The sequence below is a fragment of the Marmota monax genome, unplaced genomic scaffold (assembly GCF_021218885.2).
Source record: "Marmota monax isolate L192 unplaced genomic scaffold, Marmota_monax_Labrador192_F-V1.1 WCK01_AAM20220418_F8-fsc00285, whole genome shotgun sequence".
In the NCBI taxonomy this organism is placed as follows: Eukaryota; Metazoa; Chordata; class Mammalia; order Rodentia; family Sciuridae; genus Marmota; species Marmota monax.
In genome coordinates, this window is record NW_026695045.1 from 1,308,968 (window position 1) to 1,325,322 (window position 16,355).

General features: G+C 54.5%; 2 protein-coding genes across 2 annotated transcripts; both read left to right on the forward strand.

The window, feature by feature from the left end:
• Window positions 1–2,573: 2,573 nt before the first annotated feature.
• Window positions 2,574–5,777, forward strand: Cd79b (CD79b molecule). The gene is made up of 6 exons (XM_046427743.2): window positions 2,574–2,712; window positions 3,176–3,226; window positions 4,101–4,415; window positions 4,653–4,771; window positions 5,071–5,112; window positions 5,218–5,777. Exons 1-6 carry the CDS (start codon window positions 2,646–2,648, stop codon window positions 5,314–5,316), a joined length of 693 nt encoding a protein of 230 aa, XP_046283699.1. The 5' UTR covers window positions 2,574–2,645; the 3' UTR covers window positions 5,317–5,777.
• Window positions 5,778–11,754: 5,977 nt separating this feature from the next.
• Window positions 11,755–15,653, forward strand: LOC124081546 (somatotropin). The gene is made up of 6 exons (XM_046427772.1): window positions 11,755–11,841; window positions 12,999–13,198; window positions 14,332–14,521; window positions 14,722–14,838; window positions 14,978–15,139; window positions 15,421–15,653. The coding sequence occupies exons 1-6, from the start codon at window positions 11,755–11,757 to the stop codon at window positions 15,619–15,621; spliced, it is 957 nt and encodes a 318-aa protein (XP_046283728.1). The 3' UTR covers window positions 15,622–15,653.
• Window positions 15,654–16,355: the final 702 nt, after the last annotated feature.

Here is a 16,355-nt window from a genome sequence, read left to right on the forward strand (position 1 = left end):
GGGAACTCTGCTTTGTGGGCCACTGTCCACCCATCTGGGGCTTTCAGTGCCCTTGGCCCATGAAGGCCAGGGGTGCCCACTGTGACCATCTCAGTTGCCCTGGCACATTTTCTAATGCCTCCAGGTGAGGCCTCCATGGAGAACCACCGACGACCTGGGGCAGCTTGGGCTGGTTAATACGGGGGTAGGATTTGAACCCGAGTCCTTCCCAGCCAGCAGTAACAAGCACCCAGGGCCCAGGGCGCCTGAGCGGGCAGCCCGGAGAGATCAGGGCTCCTCCTTCCCCGAGGCTCTTCCCCTCCTATCCTTCCCAGGGTGACTGGGGTCCCTGTCCTCTTGTTTCCCCCGCATCTGAACCCCTGGTCCCATTCCAAACCCCACCCCACCCCACCACCTCCTTCTCTTGTTTTGACGCTGTTTTCCTGGAAGGCGGGGGGCTACCAGATGTCAGAGTGGGCAGGCAGGGACAGGCGGGGGCAGAGGCGGGGGTGGGCTTACGAAGCCTCCTGTTCTGGGAAGGAAAGCGCATCATCCTGGGCCCAGGACAGGGCTCCGCGCTGTTGTCACCAGCCAGGGAACAACACGGCCCCCAACTGTGACAAATAACCCTGCAGGCAGTGGGGGCCCCACTGCCTCCAGCCCTCCTGAAAGTGAATCCCTGCCTGGCATGAATGGGGATGAAGCCCAAAGGACACATCTGCATTCCCGCCGCGGGGGATGTTGATGTTTGTGAGTTTGCAGGCTTCTAGCTGCCCTCTGCCAACCTCCTGTAGTCACCTGGGCCCCAGGACCAGCTCCTGAGCAGGCCCCACACCACACAGCCCAGGGAGCACACAGGTGTGAGATCACCCCCCAACACACAGGACGGCCCCACTCCTTCCCCAACAGCCTCCCAAATTTGGGAGACACTAGTACCAAGGCTAACCAAGGCCTCCCTCACCAGTGGCTCGGGAGGGGTAGAATTTGCTGGAGAGAGACCCCTGGATTTCGTCCTCTCCAGCCTCCCCCCAGTCGCACAGAGGCCCGTGGTCCCCATGGCTGACCTCAGGTGATGTTCTTATTCCTGGGCTGTTTGTTCTGTGAGCTGAATGTCTGACACCTTTTCAGAGAAATGTTTTTCCATTTGGAACATCTGGAAATGAGCAAGAATAGCTGAGGCTGCTCGGAACAAGCTGTTCCTCAGATGCAAACTTAACCCATGGATCCCCGATTTCCTGGCCTGCTCCCCTCGGGCACAGGCCCTACCTGTCAGATGACACACATGTTCAGGACAGAGGTGGAGCGCCTAGACCCTCTGTGTGCCAACCCTGCTGTGGGATGAGGGGTCGCAGCTCCCCAAACACAGGCAGGTCTGCCACCCACACAGGCTGTTTGAGAAATGGAGGGTCATGGGGACAGTGAGATGTGGACAGAGGACTTAGCATCTGTCTTCCTCTCCTGGGGGTCACTGTATGAGAAAGAGTAAAGGGATGAGAAAGAGAACGAAGCCACCAGGAGACACAAAACTCAGAGAGGACCCGGCGGTGGGGCTGAGGTTCGCAAGTCCACACGGTTGTGCAGGTTGCACATGGGGCAAGGGTTACAGGGGACCCTGGATCGGATCAGGGGCATGAAGCTGGGTTTACATGAACTCATGAAAGCTGCATGTCCGTCCCCTGCCCTACTGACAGCAGGATAGAGCCAGAGGGCCTTTTAGCTCCAGAACCTGAGAGGGTGTCCTTAGCCTTGTCCCTTGCCCAAGACCCCCTGGAGCTGCAGACAACACCTCGGTGCCCTCCCGGTTCACACAACTCCCTGAAGAAGCTCCCTGATAGTTTTTTTTTTCAGTTTTGGGGGGGTTTGTTTTTGTGTTGCTTAGGGCCTCTCTGAGTTTCGGAGCCCGGCCTCTCATTTGCGATCCTCCTGCCTCGTCCTCCCAAGTCTCTGGAATTATGTGCCACTGCTCCTGGCAAAGCCCCCTGGGTTGTTAAGTGGTGGGTTTCCTCTAAGCATCTCTACCTAGTTCACTCACTTTGGCAGCAAATATGCATCTTCTCCCGAGTGGCTGCCTCATTTGCCGTGCTCTTGCTCAAGAACCTCTGTGGCTCCCTTCTTCCACAGGCCAACTTCCAACATAATCACCTGCATGTCCTTCAAGGGGTTCTGCTCGGGTTCCTGCCAGGTGCCTGGCTCCTGCACTGCCCTTCCTCAGTTCTCCTCTTCTCACAGGGTGAAGTGGTCCAGAGCAGAGGGAGCACGGGTTAGATTCACTCCTGGGTGTTAGCTAAGTGCCTAGCATGAAGACTCCCAGGAACTGGCGGCCTGCAGACGGGGGATGACCAATAACGGGGTGGGGACCAAGGAAGGGAAGCACAGGCTGTCCCCACAAGACTCAGAAGCCCCCCTTCCAGGACTTCCTCCGAGGCTCCCAGCTGTGCTGCCCAACCCAGGCGACCTTCAAGCCTTAGTGGCCCAGCTGATGAAAGCCCACCCTCCCCCAGTGTCCCAGGAGAGCCCAGGCCTCCCCTGGGTCACAATTTGCATGGCAGGAAGGGGCCTGGAGGGGAAGAGGCGGGGTGGTGATGGGCTGCAGCCAGGCAGTTACACGTTTTCCCCCAAGAGCCTCGGACGGTCACGGGCTCAGGCTCTGGGACAGAGCTGTGACCATGGCCGGGCTGGTGCTGTCTCCGGTGCCTGGCAACTGGCTGGTGGTGCTGCTGCTGCTTCTCTCAGGTATGGCGGCCATGGCGAGGCCTCCTGGGTTTGCTCTGTGTCGCTGACTGAGTCTTCTGCTCTCGGCCTCCTCCTATGTCTCACGCTCTCGGCCTCCCTGTCCCCCTCTGGCTGCCCTGGGGCCCGGGTCTGTGGGTCCCAGCAGTGGTGAGCAGCTTGGAGTCTGCAGCCCCAGCCCCTGACTTGCCTGGAGGGTGAGGCACAAGGCACAGACCTGGCTGGCAGCTGTGGCTGTGGACGAGCTGGGCCTGGGAGGAGGAGGGGAGCTGGGGACAAGGCGCCCCACTTCTGGTATCTCTTCTCCACTTGTGTCTCCCAGCACAGGGGGCAGGGAGAGCCCAGGGGTCTTGAAGCAGCAGGCGCGAAAGGGGGCAGTGGACCTTGGCACGCAGAGGGCGCAGGGGTGGGGCAGCCAGTTGAGGGTGCAGAGGCCTGACCTGGGCCTGCCCACTCCCCCCTGCAGGTGAGCCCATGCCAGCAGTGAAAGCAGAGGACTTGTACCAGAGTCTCCAAGGTCAGTCGCCTTGCCCACTCCTGTGGGCAACTGTGTCTGTGTTCAAGTCTGGTCACTGTTCCGGGGCTGACCTTGTGTTCCATCCTTGCCTGGACTTCAATCCCCAGGCCTCCTTAGGGTCTCCCTCTGAGCCCCCACCCCCAGCCAGCTGTCTTCTCTTCAGACCAGCTGCTGCAGCCCTGGCCCCTGGGGGTGCCGAGTTCAGATCAGGGGAGTCAGAGAGGATTCTACCGAGGCCCATCTAGCTGGGGCATTGGGCTCAGCCTCGTAATGAGGATAATTAGGAAGGGCTCCTGCAATCTGTGAGGGGCTCACAGATTCCTAGGGGCTGCTTACTGGGACCAAGGAGGTCCTTAGAGCAGGTGGGAGACCCTCCCAAGCCGAGGGTTCAGGAAGACAGTAGAACAGATTCACACAGGGGAGGCTCACCACGGTGCTGGAGGAGGGTCTCAGTTGGTAGGCTGAGGATTTGGCCTTTATCCTCTGGGGGAAGTAGGGAGCCCTTGAGGATTTCAGGCAGGTGCAGGACAGCCCAGGGGAAGGAGAGCTGGAAGGACAGGGCCAGTTAGCTGTGGCCCTCCAGGCTTTGGGGTGAGGCCTGGTCCTGGCTGTTGTAATGAGCATGAAAAGAAATGGGTCAGAGCCCTTCTGAAGAAAACTCAAATGGGTCAGGAAGAGGTGGGGTCCAGTGGTTTGGCGTGTGGCCTCTCACATGGCCTGGCTCCCCAACACCTGCCTCCTGACCTCCCCACACCCTGAGAAGCAAAGATAGGCAGATCCAGGGGAGGTGCCCTCCAGGATGGGGACCTACAGGACAGGCTGGCAGTCAGGAAAATGCCCAGGAGGATTTTGAGCCTGGCCTTGGTACCCACAGGAAGTTCTTGTGCCCAGATATGGCATCATCCACGCTTCATGGCCAAGAAACGGGGCTCTGTGGTGAGGATGCATTGCTACATACACACCACCAGCGTCCCCAGCAGTGTGACCTGGTTCCGGAAGCAGATTAAGGACCAGGACCCTCAGGAGCTGCCCCCAGAACCGGGCCACATTCTGCAGTTCCGGAATGGCTCTGTCCACACCCTCACCATCCAAGGCGCCCAGTTCGAGGACAACGGCATCTACTTCTGCCAGCAGAATGGCACCACCAAGCCTGTGTTTTGTAGCTGTGGCACGGAGCTGCGAGTCATGGGTGTGTGCTGGGTAGACCGGGTGTTCACTTAGCCAGCCAGCCATACCCACCTCAGCCCAGCCCGCCACCGGGGAGGAGCAGCCACCTATGGAGGTGGCATGGCCCTAGAACACCCAGGACAGATGCTGGGAAGCGGGTCCTTAGGGGTGCACAGAAGCCACCACTGCAAGCTCTTAGGATGGGCTCCTGCAAGAATGTTCCGCCCCAGCCTCACGGCCTCAACTCCACCTCCCCCAGGGTTCAGCACCTTGGCACAGTTGAAAAGGCGGAACACACTGAAGGATGGCATCATCATGATCCAGACCCTCCTCATCATCCTCTTCATCATCGTGCCCATCTTCCTGTTGCTGGACAAGGTGACCACAGCGGTGGGGAGACAGCCAGGAAGGCAGCCACAGGGCAAGCCAGACACAGGCAGGGTCTCCATCTCACCAGCACCCGGGGCTGCCCTTTGGGCCCAGCTCAGCCCCAGGGCCCACCCTTTGGCTCACCTGTTCACTCACCCTTTCAGTTGTTCTTGGGGGGTACACCTTGCTCCCCACCCCCTCCCCAGCCCTCCCCACCAAGCCCATGTCCCCAGCCCTCTCCAGCCTGGCCCAGCAAGGGGTAGGGGCTAGGGCACACTAACTCCGACCCCTCCCTCCACCCTCCTCAGGATGACAGCAAGGCAGGGATGGAGGAGGACCACACCTATGAGGTAAGGAGTCCAGGCCCCCGAGGCTCTGAGCCTAGAGGCCAGTGGCCGCCGTCTGTTGGCTCGGTGGGGGTGTGCCTGGGCCTGAGCTCCATTTTATGTCTCCAGGGCCTGGACATTGACCAAACAGCCACCTACGAGGACATAGTGACTCTGCGGACAGGGGAGGTAAAGTGGTCTGTTGGGGAGCACCCAGGCCAGGAGTGAGGAGCCGCCCCCCCCCACGCTCCAGCACAGTTCCCGAGCCTCACTGACTGCTTCAGAGCCGCCTGGATCGCCACCCACCCCTCCTTCCTGGATCCTCAGATGGCTTCCAAAGCTGGCCTGCCAGAGCCACCTCCCCCTCCAGCCCCAGGTCCCCAGCTCCTGCCAAAGGACCTGGAGTAGGACAAGAGGGCAGTGACTGGGAGTGGGAGTCCTCAGGGGACAGAGTGGACCCAGCCTTCCGGGGAGGCTACGCACGGTCATCCCCAGGTTTGGGACTGGAAAGCGGAGACTTGGAACCAGCAAATGGACTCAGAACAGACCCACTTCCTGCAGAACCTGGGAAGAGCCATGGCCCCCAAAGGGGTGGTGAGAACTTTGTTCCCCTCCCCCATCCTCTCCCTCCCAGGGGCGTCGAGCCTGGAGCCCATTCTCCCACGGAATAAACAATATCTGACAACCCACCCAGAGGCATGCGGCATCTCGTGGGGTGGACTGGATGAGTGTGGCCCTGTGGTCAGGTGTGGCATCCAAAGGTGGCACCTGTGGGCCTGTGAGGCTGTGGGGCGGGGAGGACCACCATGATCACCTCCCCTTGTCTCTGAAGGCCCAGTTGGGGCCTGTGGTCACATCCCCCGTCTTTGCCCATTACCTCTGGCCCTGGCTGGGCCTACAGCCACCACAGAAGGCAGATCCAGCCAAGGCTGCTGTCACCCTGCCCTCCTCTGACCTTGATGCCGTTAGGGCCAGAATCTCAACCCTGGAAGATCTTGTCCTCCCCTATCTACCCCATCCCAATCCTGTCCATCAAGGCCTCCTTATAGGAAGTCCTCCCACAGCACCCCAGGCAGTGCCAAGCCCTGTTCAGAGCCTCGGCTGCTGCCCAGGCTGCTCACGCACTCTTGGTTCTCCAGTTAGACTGGAAGCTTCCTGAGGGTTGGGAGTTTTCTGCCTCTACAACATTCCTTACCCATCTCCCAGCAAGCCAGGGACATTTTCTTTTAAACTTGACCCAAAGCCATCAAGAGATTCATAAAGAGGGAGTCTATAGTGTGGTGAAGTTTGGGGTCCTTAGTCAGGTGACCCCTCAGACTTCCCCAGCATCATATCTGAGGGCCCTGGTTATCCCCACAATGGCCCTAGGGCCCTACAGATTAGGGCCAAATCTATCAGTGTGAGACTGACTGGGAGTGCCTCACAGCCGGGAGGTCAAGTGCCATTAACCTGTGCCCAGAACCCCCACCAAAGCCAGGCTGGGTGCCACTTCCTGTTGACCTGGCGGGGATCCAAAGCACCTCTCTGTGGTCCACTCTCTGATTCAGGCAGGCCAATCCCTACCCTGAGGGAGCTTCCAGTTTACCCGGAGAACCAAGGCCGGAGAGAAGCACCAATTTTTAGCAGATCCCCCTACAGCCTGGGGGCCAGGAGGGGGTGGGGTAAGGCAGGCACACCTGGAGTCTCTGGCCGGTCTGTGTCACCAGGCAGGACACACTGGGGGCCGGACTGGGCGAACTGGGCTGGGCAGTTCCCTTCCTGACCCGGGCGCCACAGGGAACTGGCTTGTTTTGGCATCTGCCTCCGCTGAGCTGGATCCTGTGCTTTCCTGTCGCTTTGCATAGCGGCACTAATTTTGTCCACCTGCCTCCACCAGAGACCTGGGTAGCCGGCAGAGGTTGTAGAGTCTTCACTTTTCCCCCAATCAGGGTCTCCCCCTGCTTGGGGCTGCCCTGGGTCGGGGAAGGCCTTGGCTGAACAGGAAGACAATTTAACACCCTTGAAACCCTGGGCTTCCCTATGGCCTTGAAGGGCCTGTTGACAGAAGATCATCTGGGCAGGGGACTGTCCCCTCCACCAGACACCCTGCAGGGGTGCTGGTCTTCATGGGTTATGAAGGAGAAGCCCTCCCCGGCTGTTTTTCTGTTTTAGGGGCTTTATGTGGGTGTTTTCGTTTGTCTCATGGGCTCCTGGCCCCAGAACTGACTCTGGCGCGGAAACCTAGCAGGGTGCTGGTGGAGGGGATGAGGAGTGTCCCAAGCCTCAGTTGTCTTATCTGTAAACTGGGAATCATAAAACCTATTAAAGCTGGGGGGGGGGGTGCACACTGATAATCCCAGCTACATGGAGGCCAAGGCAGGATGATCGCTGGAGCCTTGGAGTTCAAGACCAGCCTGGGCAACATAGTGAGACCCTATCTCAAAAAAAAAAAAAACTATCTGAAGGACAGAAGTTGAACCAGATGCTGATTTTTTTAAAATCATATAGTAAAATTGAGTTGATTTTCTTTTGGTATATAGTTCTACGAATTCTAGAACATGTATAGATATCTATAGGTTTGTATAATTACCTCCGAAATCAGGAGACAGAATGTAGACAAAAACTTTTATTGGGCCCAACATTTATTTTTTTGAGACAGGGTCTCACTGAGTTGCTGAAGTTGGTTTTGAACCTGAGATCCTCCTGCCTCAGCCTCCTGAGCTGCGGGTGCAAATTCTTATTGAACACACATCTTTTTTCTTTTTTAAATATTTACTTTTTAGTTGTAGGTGGACACAATATCTTTATTTCAGGATTGAACCCAGTGCCTCAAGTGTGCTAGGCAATCATTCTACCACTGAGCCATAACCGCAGCCCATGAACACACCTCTTAATAATCAATAAAATTTTATTGAGCACCCCATACTCATTTACATTATCTGGGTTAAGACCCAGCTTACCCCTCATCCCCATCTTACAAACAAGGAATCACCTGAATTGGCCAAAGGTCAGGCACAAATCTCCCGACTCCAGATGCAATATTCTTGCCCCCCAGCACACCTTCTCCCTTGCAGGATTTTGCAGCAGTAAGACTTTATTTTTTTTTTCCTTTTTTAAACAGAGAGAGAGAATTTTAATATTTATTTTTTAGTTTTTGGCGGACACAACATCTTTGTTTGTATGTGGTGCTGAGGATCGAACCCGGGCCGCACGCATGCCAGGCGAGCGCGCTACCACTTGAGCCACATCCCCAGCCCAGCAGTAAGACTTTAAATCAAAGGAGAAGGGAAAGAAAAGGGAGAGGAGATCCCGGGACAACTTTGACTTCTTCAAAGCTCTGTGCTTTGAAGAGGTTCACTCTTCCTGTTGTTCAGAAAGTCTGAAGCCCTACAGGACCCACCCCTTGTTAACAAGACCTGGACAGTCCTCCCAACATGCTCGAGAGTCTGTCCCTGGGCACCATTGCAGGATCCCAGCTCCTGCCAGCCTCCCCCTCCCCAGAACAGCTCTGAGACCCTTGGTGGGCTCATGCCCCGCTGCCCACTGGGGGAAATCCAGCTGGGTCCCTTGGGACCTTGGTTTAAATACAGGCTGGTTCCTCCTCTGACCTAGCTTGACTTCCGGCCCTCCTGCTGCAGGTGCTGCTAGGGCTGGGGCCATCTGACCTGAGGCTTTGAGTGTTTTTCCAGCAGAACCAGAGGTGAGAGAAAAACAAAATGTGAAAATCTGCCAGGGTGACAGTGGGGGGTAGCATTCATCCTTATCCTACACAGGGCCCCAAAGGCCATCTAGGAACATGGAATTTGGGATTCCTGACCTCTGTCTGTTCCCGTTAGTCCACTTCAGAGCTGGAGTCAGAACCCAATCTGGGGAATTCTGGGTGTGTCCAGGTCTCCAAGCTGCCCCTGGTATGACATCCTTGGGTCCTGTATTGTCATGGAAACAGCAGCCTTTCACTTGAAACACCCCACTGCCCTACCCTGCCCAAAAGCCTTCTCTTAGATGACTGCAAAGGACAAAAATTAACAGGCATTAAATCCTGAATTCAACCCGAGTGTAGTTTGTTGAAACATGTTTTGACTGATCCCAATATTCAAGAGTAAGAAAGAGACATTTTCCCCTTGGACCTAACCCATTTTCTCCGTGGGGCAGGAAGGGAAGGCAAGACACCTCTTCTCAGTCCAGGTTCTGCAAGTCCCGAGTCTAGTAGAAAATTGGTGTGCACTTGGAGACAGCTCGAGCATACAGCCTTGTTCACTTTTTCTTTTCTTTTCTTTTCTTTCTTTTTTTTTCCATGTATATGTTGCCGTACATTCAAGTGCCTTTGTTATTTCAAAATAATTACTTGCAGGAGGACATCTAGGTAGGACATATCAACCTCATTGTCCCTGGCTGGTTAGAGCCCTGAGTTCCTCTCTCAGTTCTGTCCTCCATTCATTTGTTCCACTCAGCAGATGCTTTTAATCCTGGGGTCCCCGCCTGCACCAGTTTGCCCACTCTCTCCACTCCTGGTTTGTTCTTTCCCCTTCAGTCTCTCTGCCATTTCCTTCATGGTAGTTTCCCTCAATTTGAAATTTTATATTTGTTGGCTATTGTCTCTCTCCCCAGTGGATTGTAAGCTCCAGAAAAGAGAGTGTGGTGTCTCTGTTCACCTAGGTGTGCCCGTCTGCCTGGCACAACTCCTTATTGAATCAGTTAATGCCTGAATAGAGAATGCGTGAGAGGGTGAGTGAATGAATGAATGGCAGAAACCCAGCCTCACTTTTAAGAGCCTACCGAGCGGGAGTAAAGGGGATAAGACGTCCACATCTAACCGCAGCACAAGGTGGGCGTGGTTATTTCCAGCAAGGGCACACATCAGGAAAAGCACCCCGGGCTTCCTACAGCTGTTGGAACACCCCTCAGAGCGTGGCGCTTCTTTCTCAATGGCGCACTATCCCTGGAGAATAATTCCCAAAGCAGAGGGAATTACCTAGACGGTCCTGTTGCTCTAGATTGTTCCGGGATTGTCAGCCAGTGTAAACAACACCCCATCGACACACAGGGTCTGCCCCATCCTCCCCCAGCACCTCCCCATGGAGCTTCCTCCATGCTCTGATTACATCGTGGGGCAAACTCAAGGGTCCATTGAGATACAGGAAGTGAAAACACAGATGAACAATGAAACGTGCAATACAAATGTGAAGGGCGGCGTGATTTGGTTCACTGAATCTGGCTATGGTGGGCTGTTTTTTTCTGTTGTCCTGAATGCAGGCAGACAGCACATCCTGGGGCTGAGGTCCCTTGCCTTCAATTCCACCACCTTTACTCAACACCTTCCACGCGGGGACTTGATCCTGGTTGGCCCAGGAGAGTCCTGCCCACATCAAAGGACACCACCCTCTTTACTAGATGGGGCTTCTGAAGCAGTTGGCATGGGGAGACTGGGGGCCTCGAGGAGCCATCCCTTAGGAACTGGGAGAGCCTGGGCAGTCTGCTTCATCTGGGAGCCTCTGCATCCTCAATTATGAAATGAGACTTAAACATCTTATTGTTGAGAATAGTACAGGCACGTGCAGGCCTTCAGAAACACACCTCCTTGGAAAAGACCTTGGGAATCCCCACATAATCCTCTCTAAAGACCTTGACCTAAGGGGCTGGGGGATCAATTGTGCTGAAACTCATGCATAGGACACTGGAAGCTAAGAGGAGGTAGAGTATGTCCCAAGTGTGATTACCAGCCTCTGACCTCAGGGAGAGGACAGAGCTAGAGGTGGGAAGTGTGGGTCTCACATCACCAATGAGGAGTGGAAAGATGGGCCACCCATCTCTCTACCACCATCCTCCCTATGACCAGAGTGAGCAAATGAAATCACCCTCAGTGCACACACTTGAACCTAAGAGGGGGCTCTTGAAGCCTGAAAGGCCACATTAGGATCAAGAGCAGATCTGTGACCTTCTCAGTAGGTACAGAGAACCCCAGAGATGGTCAATTCTGGACAGGCACAGAGTTTCCAAATACACTGAAAAGTTAATGGATTCCAAGTTATAAATGGGGTGATCTTTGGAGATGCCTGGGGGTCCAACTTGAGTCTTTGGAGGCTGACATGAGAGATGCTCATCATAGCCTCTCCTTAGTGATAGACATCATTATTGGGCAGTCTGAACCTGGAGGAGTCAGGGGTCTCAGAGGTACTCCAAGACTGGGTGACTTCCCAAGACTGGAAGGGAAAATCTCAAGTCCAATTCAAAGCTTTGTTTTTATACATAATGAATGACAGATGTAGTCTCTGTCACCAGAGGCCCTGAAAAGGTCTGGATTAGAGATCACCAACTTCTGCTGCCTTCTGGTCTTCCTTCTGGATCCAGTAGTTGAAAAGTGTATCCCCAGGGAGCTCCATGTCCCTGGCCACCACGGTTCTGGGATTACTTCAGTTATGAGATGGTGAGAGGAGAGGCTCCTCTTCCTTGGCTGGTCCCACCCTGTCCTTGGCAGTAACCTCTCTGGTGCCTCAGCCACACCTCAATTATGTCCTCCTATGTGACCATCAAAGTCAACTCCGGCTCCTGTTGTCCTCACTCCCAGAGGAGGCCAGAGGTTTTTCCCTCTTATCCAAAGTCCATATATAATTCCCCAGTCTTAGCTAGAGGTCTCTGTTATGGGAGTTCCATGTATACTGTCCCCTCTCCTGGGAATGTAGGAGGAACATGACAGAAGGCTATGTGGGCTCAGAGACCCTCCAATTCCCACCTGGCTCCTCCTCTTCAGTGGAGCTGGACGGAGGAGAAGAAAGGGTATCCCCTCGTTCCCTGTGGCCCCTGTTCCTAGAACCAGCACCTTGCCCAGGTCTTTCCAGACTGACCAGGAGAACAACCCCTAGCATCCTGGTGACTTCTCAGCAGATAATGAGTCGGGGACACTGCTTGGGCAATGCTTAGGTAATGCTGGGAAGGAAAGATGCTCTGCCTTCTGGTCCTAAAATCAGGGAGGTGGAGCAGCCTGAGCTCTGACACTCTGGACCACAGGGGTGTGATTTTTCAATGTTGGTGCCAACATTATACCCAACCATAGAACCAATCATTTCTGGGAAGGTTGACTTGTTTATTCTACATAGTCGAGTGCTGAATGCTCTGAGACTCAGGAGTGGGAGGTTTGCACAGCAGGGCAGTGTTTTATTTGGGGGCATTGGAGGAGGCTGGTTTGCTTCAGATGCTGAAACAGCACCAACCTGGGCACCAGGAGGCCAAAAGGCCCAGTCCTGCTTTCTCCGTCCTCACCTTGCCCTCCTCTAAGGTTCCCACATGAATCTGTGCCCCGGGACTTTCTCTCCTGAAAACTGAGGCAGGGGAATCTGCTCATTAAGGGAGGACAAATGATGTAAAGACATTCTTGTAATTTGGGAGAGGATGCCAGCATCCTTAGAAGCTAAAATAACTGGGCTGTGGTTGTGGCTCAGCAGTAGAGTGCTCACCTAGCACATGCCAGGCCCTGGGTTTGATCCTCAGCACCACATAGAAATAAATAAACAAAATAAAGGTATTGTGTACAACTAAAAAAATAAATATTTAAAATAAATAAATTAATTAAATAACAGAGCAGCACTGCAGAGACTGCGAGGAGGATAGGTACAATGAAATACAGGAAAGCAAGTCTGTGCAGAGCTGCCTCCTCTGCTGAGTTGGTTTGTGCAAGTCGGTCTCTTGAAGCCTCAGTCTCTCCCTCTTGAAAATGGGTGTGATGGTAACTTCTCATTCACAAGGTGCTTGCAGGGGTTGAATGTGAGGCAGGCTCTCGTCACCTGATGAGCTCTGCAAAGACACTGAAAGGAGTTGGAGAAGGAAGAGAAGGAGACTACAATGACTCCTTCTTTTTATAAAAAATAAAAAGGGATGGGGATGTAGCTCAGTGGAGGGCATCTTTCAGGCTGTTGTACTCTTGAGTTCTAACACAGGGAGGAGACTTCAACTTTGATATTGAGGTTTCGGGGCTGTGGAAGGAAGCACTTGTGGTCTGTCCTCGGAATTTCTGCTTCTTAGTTTGCATTTCTGTGGCAGTCCAAGGAGTAGAGGCAATGCCCGAAGTTTGGGTTCTTTGCCCCACAGACCTGGACCTGAGGGAGACCCAGAAACTTGGGGAAGGGGAGAGCAATATGTAGGGTTTGTGCCCCCTAGTGGTCAGAATTAGCACTGCATCCAGCACCCCACAGCTGGCCAAGGTGATGGGATGAAGGAAGCAAAAATGGAATTTGGGGCTGAACTGAGCCCAGAGACCCCAAGATCTATAAGCTGTCCCTGGCCCCCTTCCCCAGCACATACGATTTCTCTGGTAAGTGGAGGGGAACCATGCAGAGAGTGGGAAGAGGTCAGCATTGCTCTCAAGAAAATCGTCCTAGCCCAGCATTGTGGGCTGCACACCTGTAATCCCAGAGAGTCAGGCCAAAGCAAAAGGATCAGAAATTTAAGGCCAGCCTCGGCAATGTAGCAAGACTCTGTCTCAAAATAAAAAATAAAAAGGGATGGGGATGTAGCTCAGTGGAGGAGAGCTTGTCTAGCATGTGCAAGGCCCTGGCCTCAACATTCAGTACAGAAAAAAAAAAAAAGCCATGCTGACATTGCTTCCTTTTGGAGGGTCCCTGTTGGGCCATCCTCAATGTGACAGACAATCCCACAATGACATCCTGGCACAGCACCCCTGGACTCAGGCTTCTCTCCTCTACGACCTTCCACTTACAAAGAGGAAGGATGAGGTGGTCCCTCACTGAGATCCTGCCCGGCCTCACAAGCCTGGTCAGAGTGGTGAGGGAATGGTGATAGGATGGGGGACATGACCCCAGCGAGGAGCGGGAACAGGATGAGTGGAAGAAGCTTCTAAATTATCCATCAACACAGCCATCAGTGCCCCCATGCATAAATGTATAGAGAAAATAGGTGGGGGCCTTGGAGTGGGGAGAAGGGGCCAGGTATAAAAAGGGCCTGCAAGGGACCAACTCCAGGATCCTAGGGCCGAGCTCCTCAAACTGCTCAGGGTTCTGTGGATAGCTCACCCAGGTGCAATGGCTGCAGGTAAGCACCCCAATCCCCCTTTGGCCTGGGGTAGACCGAGAGGAGAGGAAGGGGCCCTGCAGGTGCAATAGGGACACTAACCTTGGTATTTAGGGCTTCTTAATATGAGTATAGCCATCTAAGCCTAACATTTGGCCATGTTGAGAATGGTCTCAGTCCCCGGGGAGAGTGGGAAGAGAAGGAAATGCTCTAGGGGCTTGGACAGAGTGGCCCCCTGCTTAGGGCCTCCTGGCCCTCCGGCATTTCTCTAGGTTGTCGGACTGCCTGGCTCCTGGCCTTCATGCTGCTCTGCCTGTCCTGGCCTCAGAAGGCCAGCACCTTCCCAGCCATGCCTTTGTCCAGCCTGTTCACCAATGCTGTACTTCGAGCCCAACACCTGCACCAGCTGGCTGCAGACACCTACAAAGAGTTTGTAAGCTCCCCAAGGATGAGCACTGGGCAGGGTGGCAGGAGGAGGCAAGTCCCCCCCCCGCCCCCCCCGGGAAACAATGGGAGAAAACAGAGGGGCTCAGGGCTGAAGTGCTATCAAATGAGCAGAAATGGAAGGGGTTCCCGAAAAATAGCCATGAGAGCTGGTTACCAACTCCAACCTCAGAAACGTGCTTTCCCCAGGAGCGTGCCTATATCCCCGAGGGACAGCGGTATTCCATCCAGAACGCCCAGGCTGCCTTCTGCTTCTCAGAGACCATCCCTGCCCCCACGGGCAAGGACGAGGCTCAGCAGAGATCCGTAAGTGGCCATCTGGGCTCTCCTTAGACACAGTTCTCTCTTCCTGCCCAGCAGCCTTCTCCCCAAAGCTGGGTGGTGCTGGAGGCCCAGGCAGAGGCCACCCTGGCCACAGCCCCACACCCCAGCCCTTCCCCTGCAGGACATGGAATTGCTGCGCTTCTCACTGCTACTCATCCAGTCGTGGCTGGGGCCCGTGCAGTTCCTCAGCAGGGTCTTCACCAACAGCCTGGTGTTTGGCACCTCGGACCGCGTCTATGAGAAACTGAAGGACCTGGAGGAGGGCATCCAGGCTCTGATGCGGGTGAGGAGGACACCGGGATCCCCAACCTCTGCCTGGGCCTGGAGGCCCTGCTGGCTGGACTGAGGGCTGGAGCTCCATGGGGCTGGGGACAGATACGCTGCTGCTCTCTTTTTACCAGTCAGGGCTTGAGGCAGGAGGATGCATCTCATTCCTCAATTCTCTTTTTAAATCCTTCTGGCTTTTCTCTGGCTTCCAAGGGGAGGAGGGAAGAAAATGGCTGGGAGAGGGAGGGCAGAGCTCCCTGGGGACTCGGCCTCTCCTGCCGTTTCTTCCTCTTGTAGGAACTGGAAGATGGCAGCCCCCGGGCTGGGCAGATCCTCAAGCAAACCTATGACAAGTTTGACATCAACTTGCGCAGTGATGACGCGCTGCTCAAGAACTACGGGCTACTCTCTTGCTTCAAGAAAGACCTGCACAAGGCCGAGACCTACCTGCGGGTCATGAAATGTCGCCGTTTTGTGGAAAGCAGCTGTGCCTTCTAGTGACATGGCACCTCTGTCACACTGCCCCAGCACCTCCCCTTGCCCTGGGCAGTGCCACTCCAGTGCCCACCATCCTGTCCTAATAAAGTCAAGTTGCATCATTTTGTCTCGCTAGATGTTTTCATACCGTGGGCAGAAGGTGGGCAGTGTGGGGTGAGAGGCAGGCCCGGAAGACTACCGTGGGGATGTGTGGGCTCTAATAGGACCCAGACCTGGCTTTTCTTGGGCCAGAATAAAGCTGACACATTACTCCACTCGCTTCACACACTACATCCATACCCTCCAGTAGGTGTCCCAGCTTTCTGGGTAGTCATAGCTCAGAAAGGTCATAGGTACTTGGAGGCATTCTACCCAGCAAAACTGGCAATGCCAAACTTAGGCCCCCAAGAGCCAGAAGAAATGAAAACAAGACAGATTATTAAGTATAGGAATAAATGTCTCCATGGGAGAAAAATATGTCAAGTCAGTAGAGCACGGAGCAGGGAGTTGAGTTCTTTGTCTCACAGATTTGAAGAATAAAGTCCACAGACACAAGGGTGAGAGCAAAGTAACAGAATTTATTAGATTAATAAAAAGAAAGCAGAGCTCCCAAGGAGGGAGGGGTCCCAAGAAAGGGATAAGGGATACCTAAGAAAGCTATTGTCTCAGGGTTTACAGAGATCTATAGGTTAAGGAAGTGGGCCCGCTGCCCAACCCTGGGTAAGGTACTTGGTATCCATGAGGTATTTGTGCAC

What these genes read in the sequence shown, in the direction of transcription:
- Cd79b (XM_046427743.2), top strand. Translation starts at nt 2,646, where the DNA reads ATGGCCGGGCTGGTGCTGTCTCCGGTGCCTGGCAACTGGCTGGTGGTG. An exon ending in GCTGCTGCTGCTTCTCTCAG is followed by an intron (nt 2,713 to 3,175) that starts GTATGGCGGCCA and finishes TCCCCCCTGCAG; the next exon opens with GTGAGCCCATGCCAGCAGTG. An exon ending in CTTGTACCAGAGTCTCCAAG is followed by an intron (nt 3,227 to 4,100) that starts GTCAGTCGCCTT and finishes TGGTACCCACAG; the next exon opens with GAAGTTCTTGTGCCCAGATA.
- LOC124081546 (XM_046427772.1), top strand. Translation starts at nt 11,755, where the DNA reads ATGACAGAAGGCTATGTGGGCTCAGAGACCCTCCAATTCCCACCTGGC. An exon ending in CAGACACCTACAAAGAGTTT is followed by an intron (nt 14,522 to 14,721) that starts GTAAGCTCCCCA and finishes TGCTTTCCCCAG; the next exon opens with GAGCGTGCCTATATCCCCGA. An exon ending in GCATCCAGGCTCTGATGCGG is followed by an intron (nt 15,140 to 15,420) that starts GTGAGGAGGACA and finishes TTCCTCTTGTAG; the next exon opens with GAACTGGAAGATGGCAGCCC.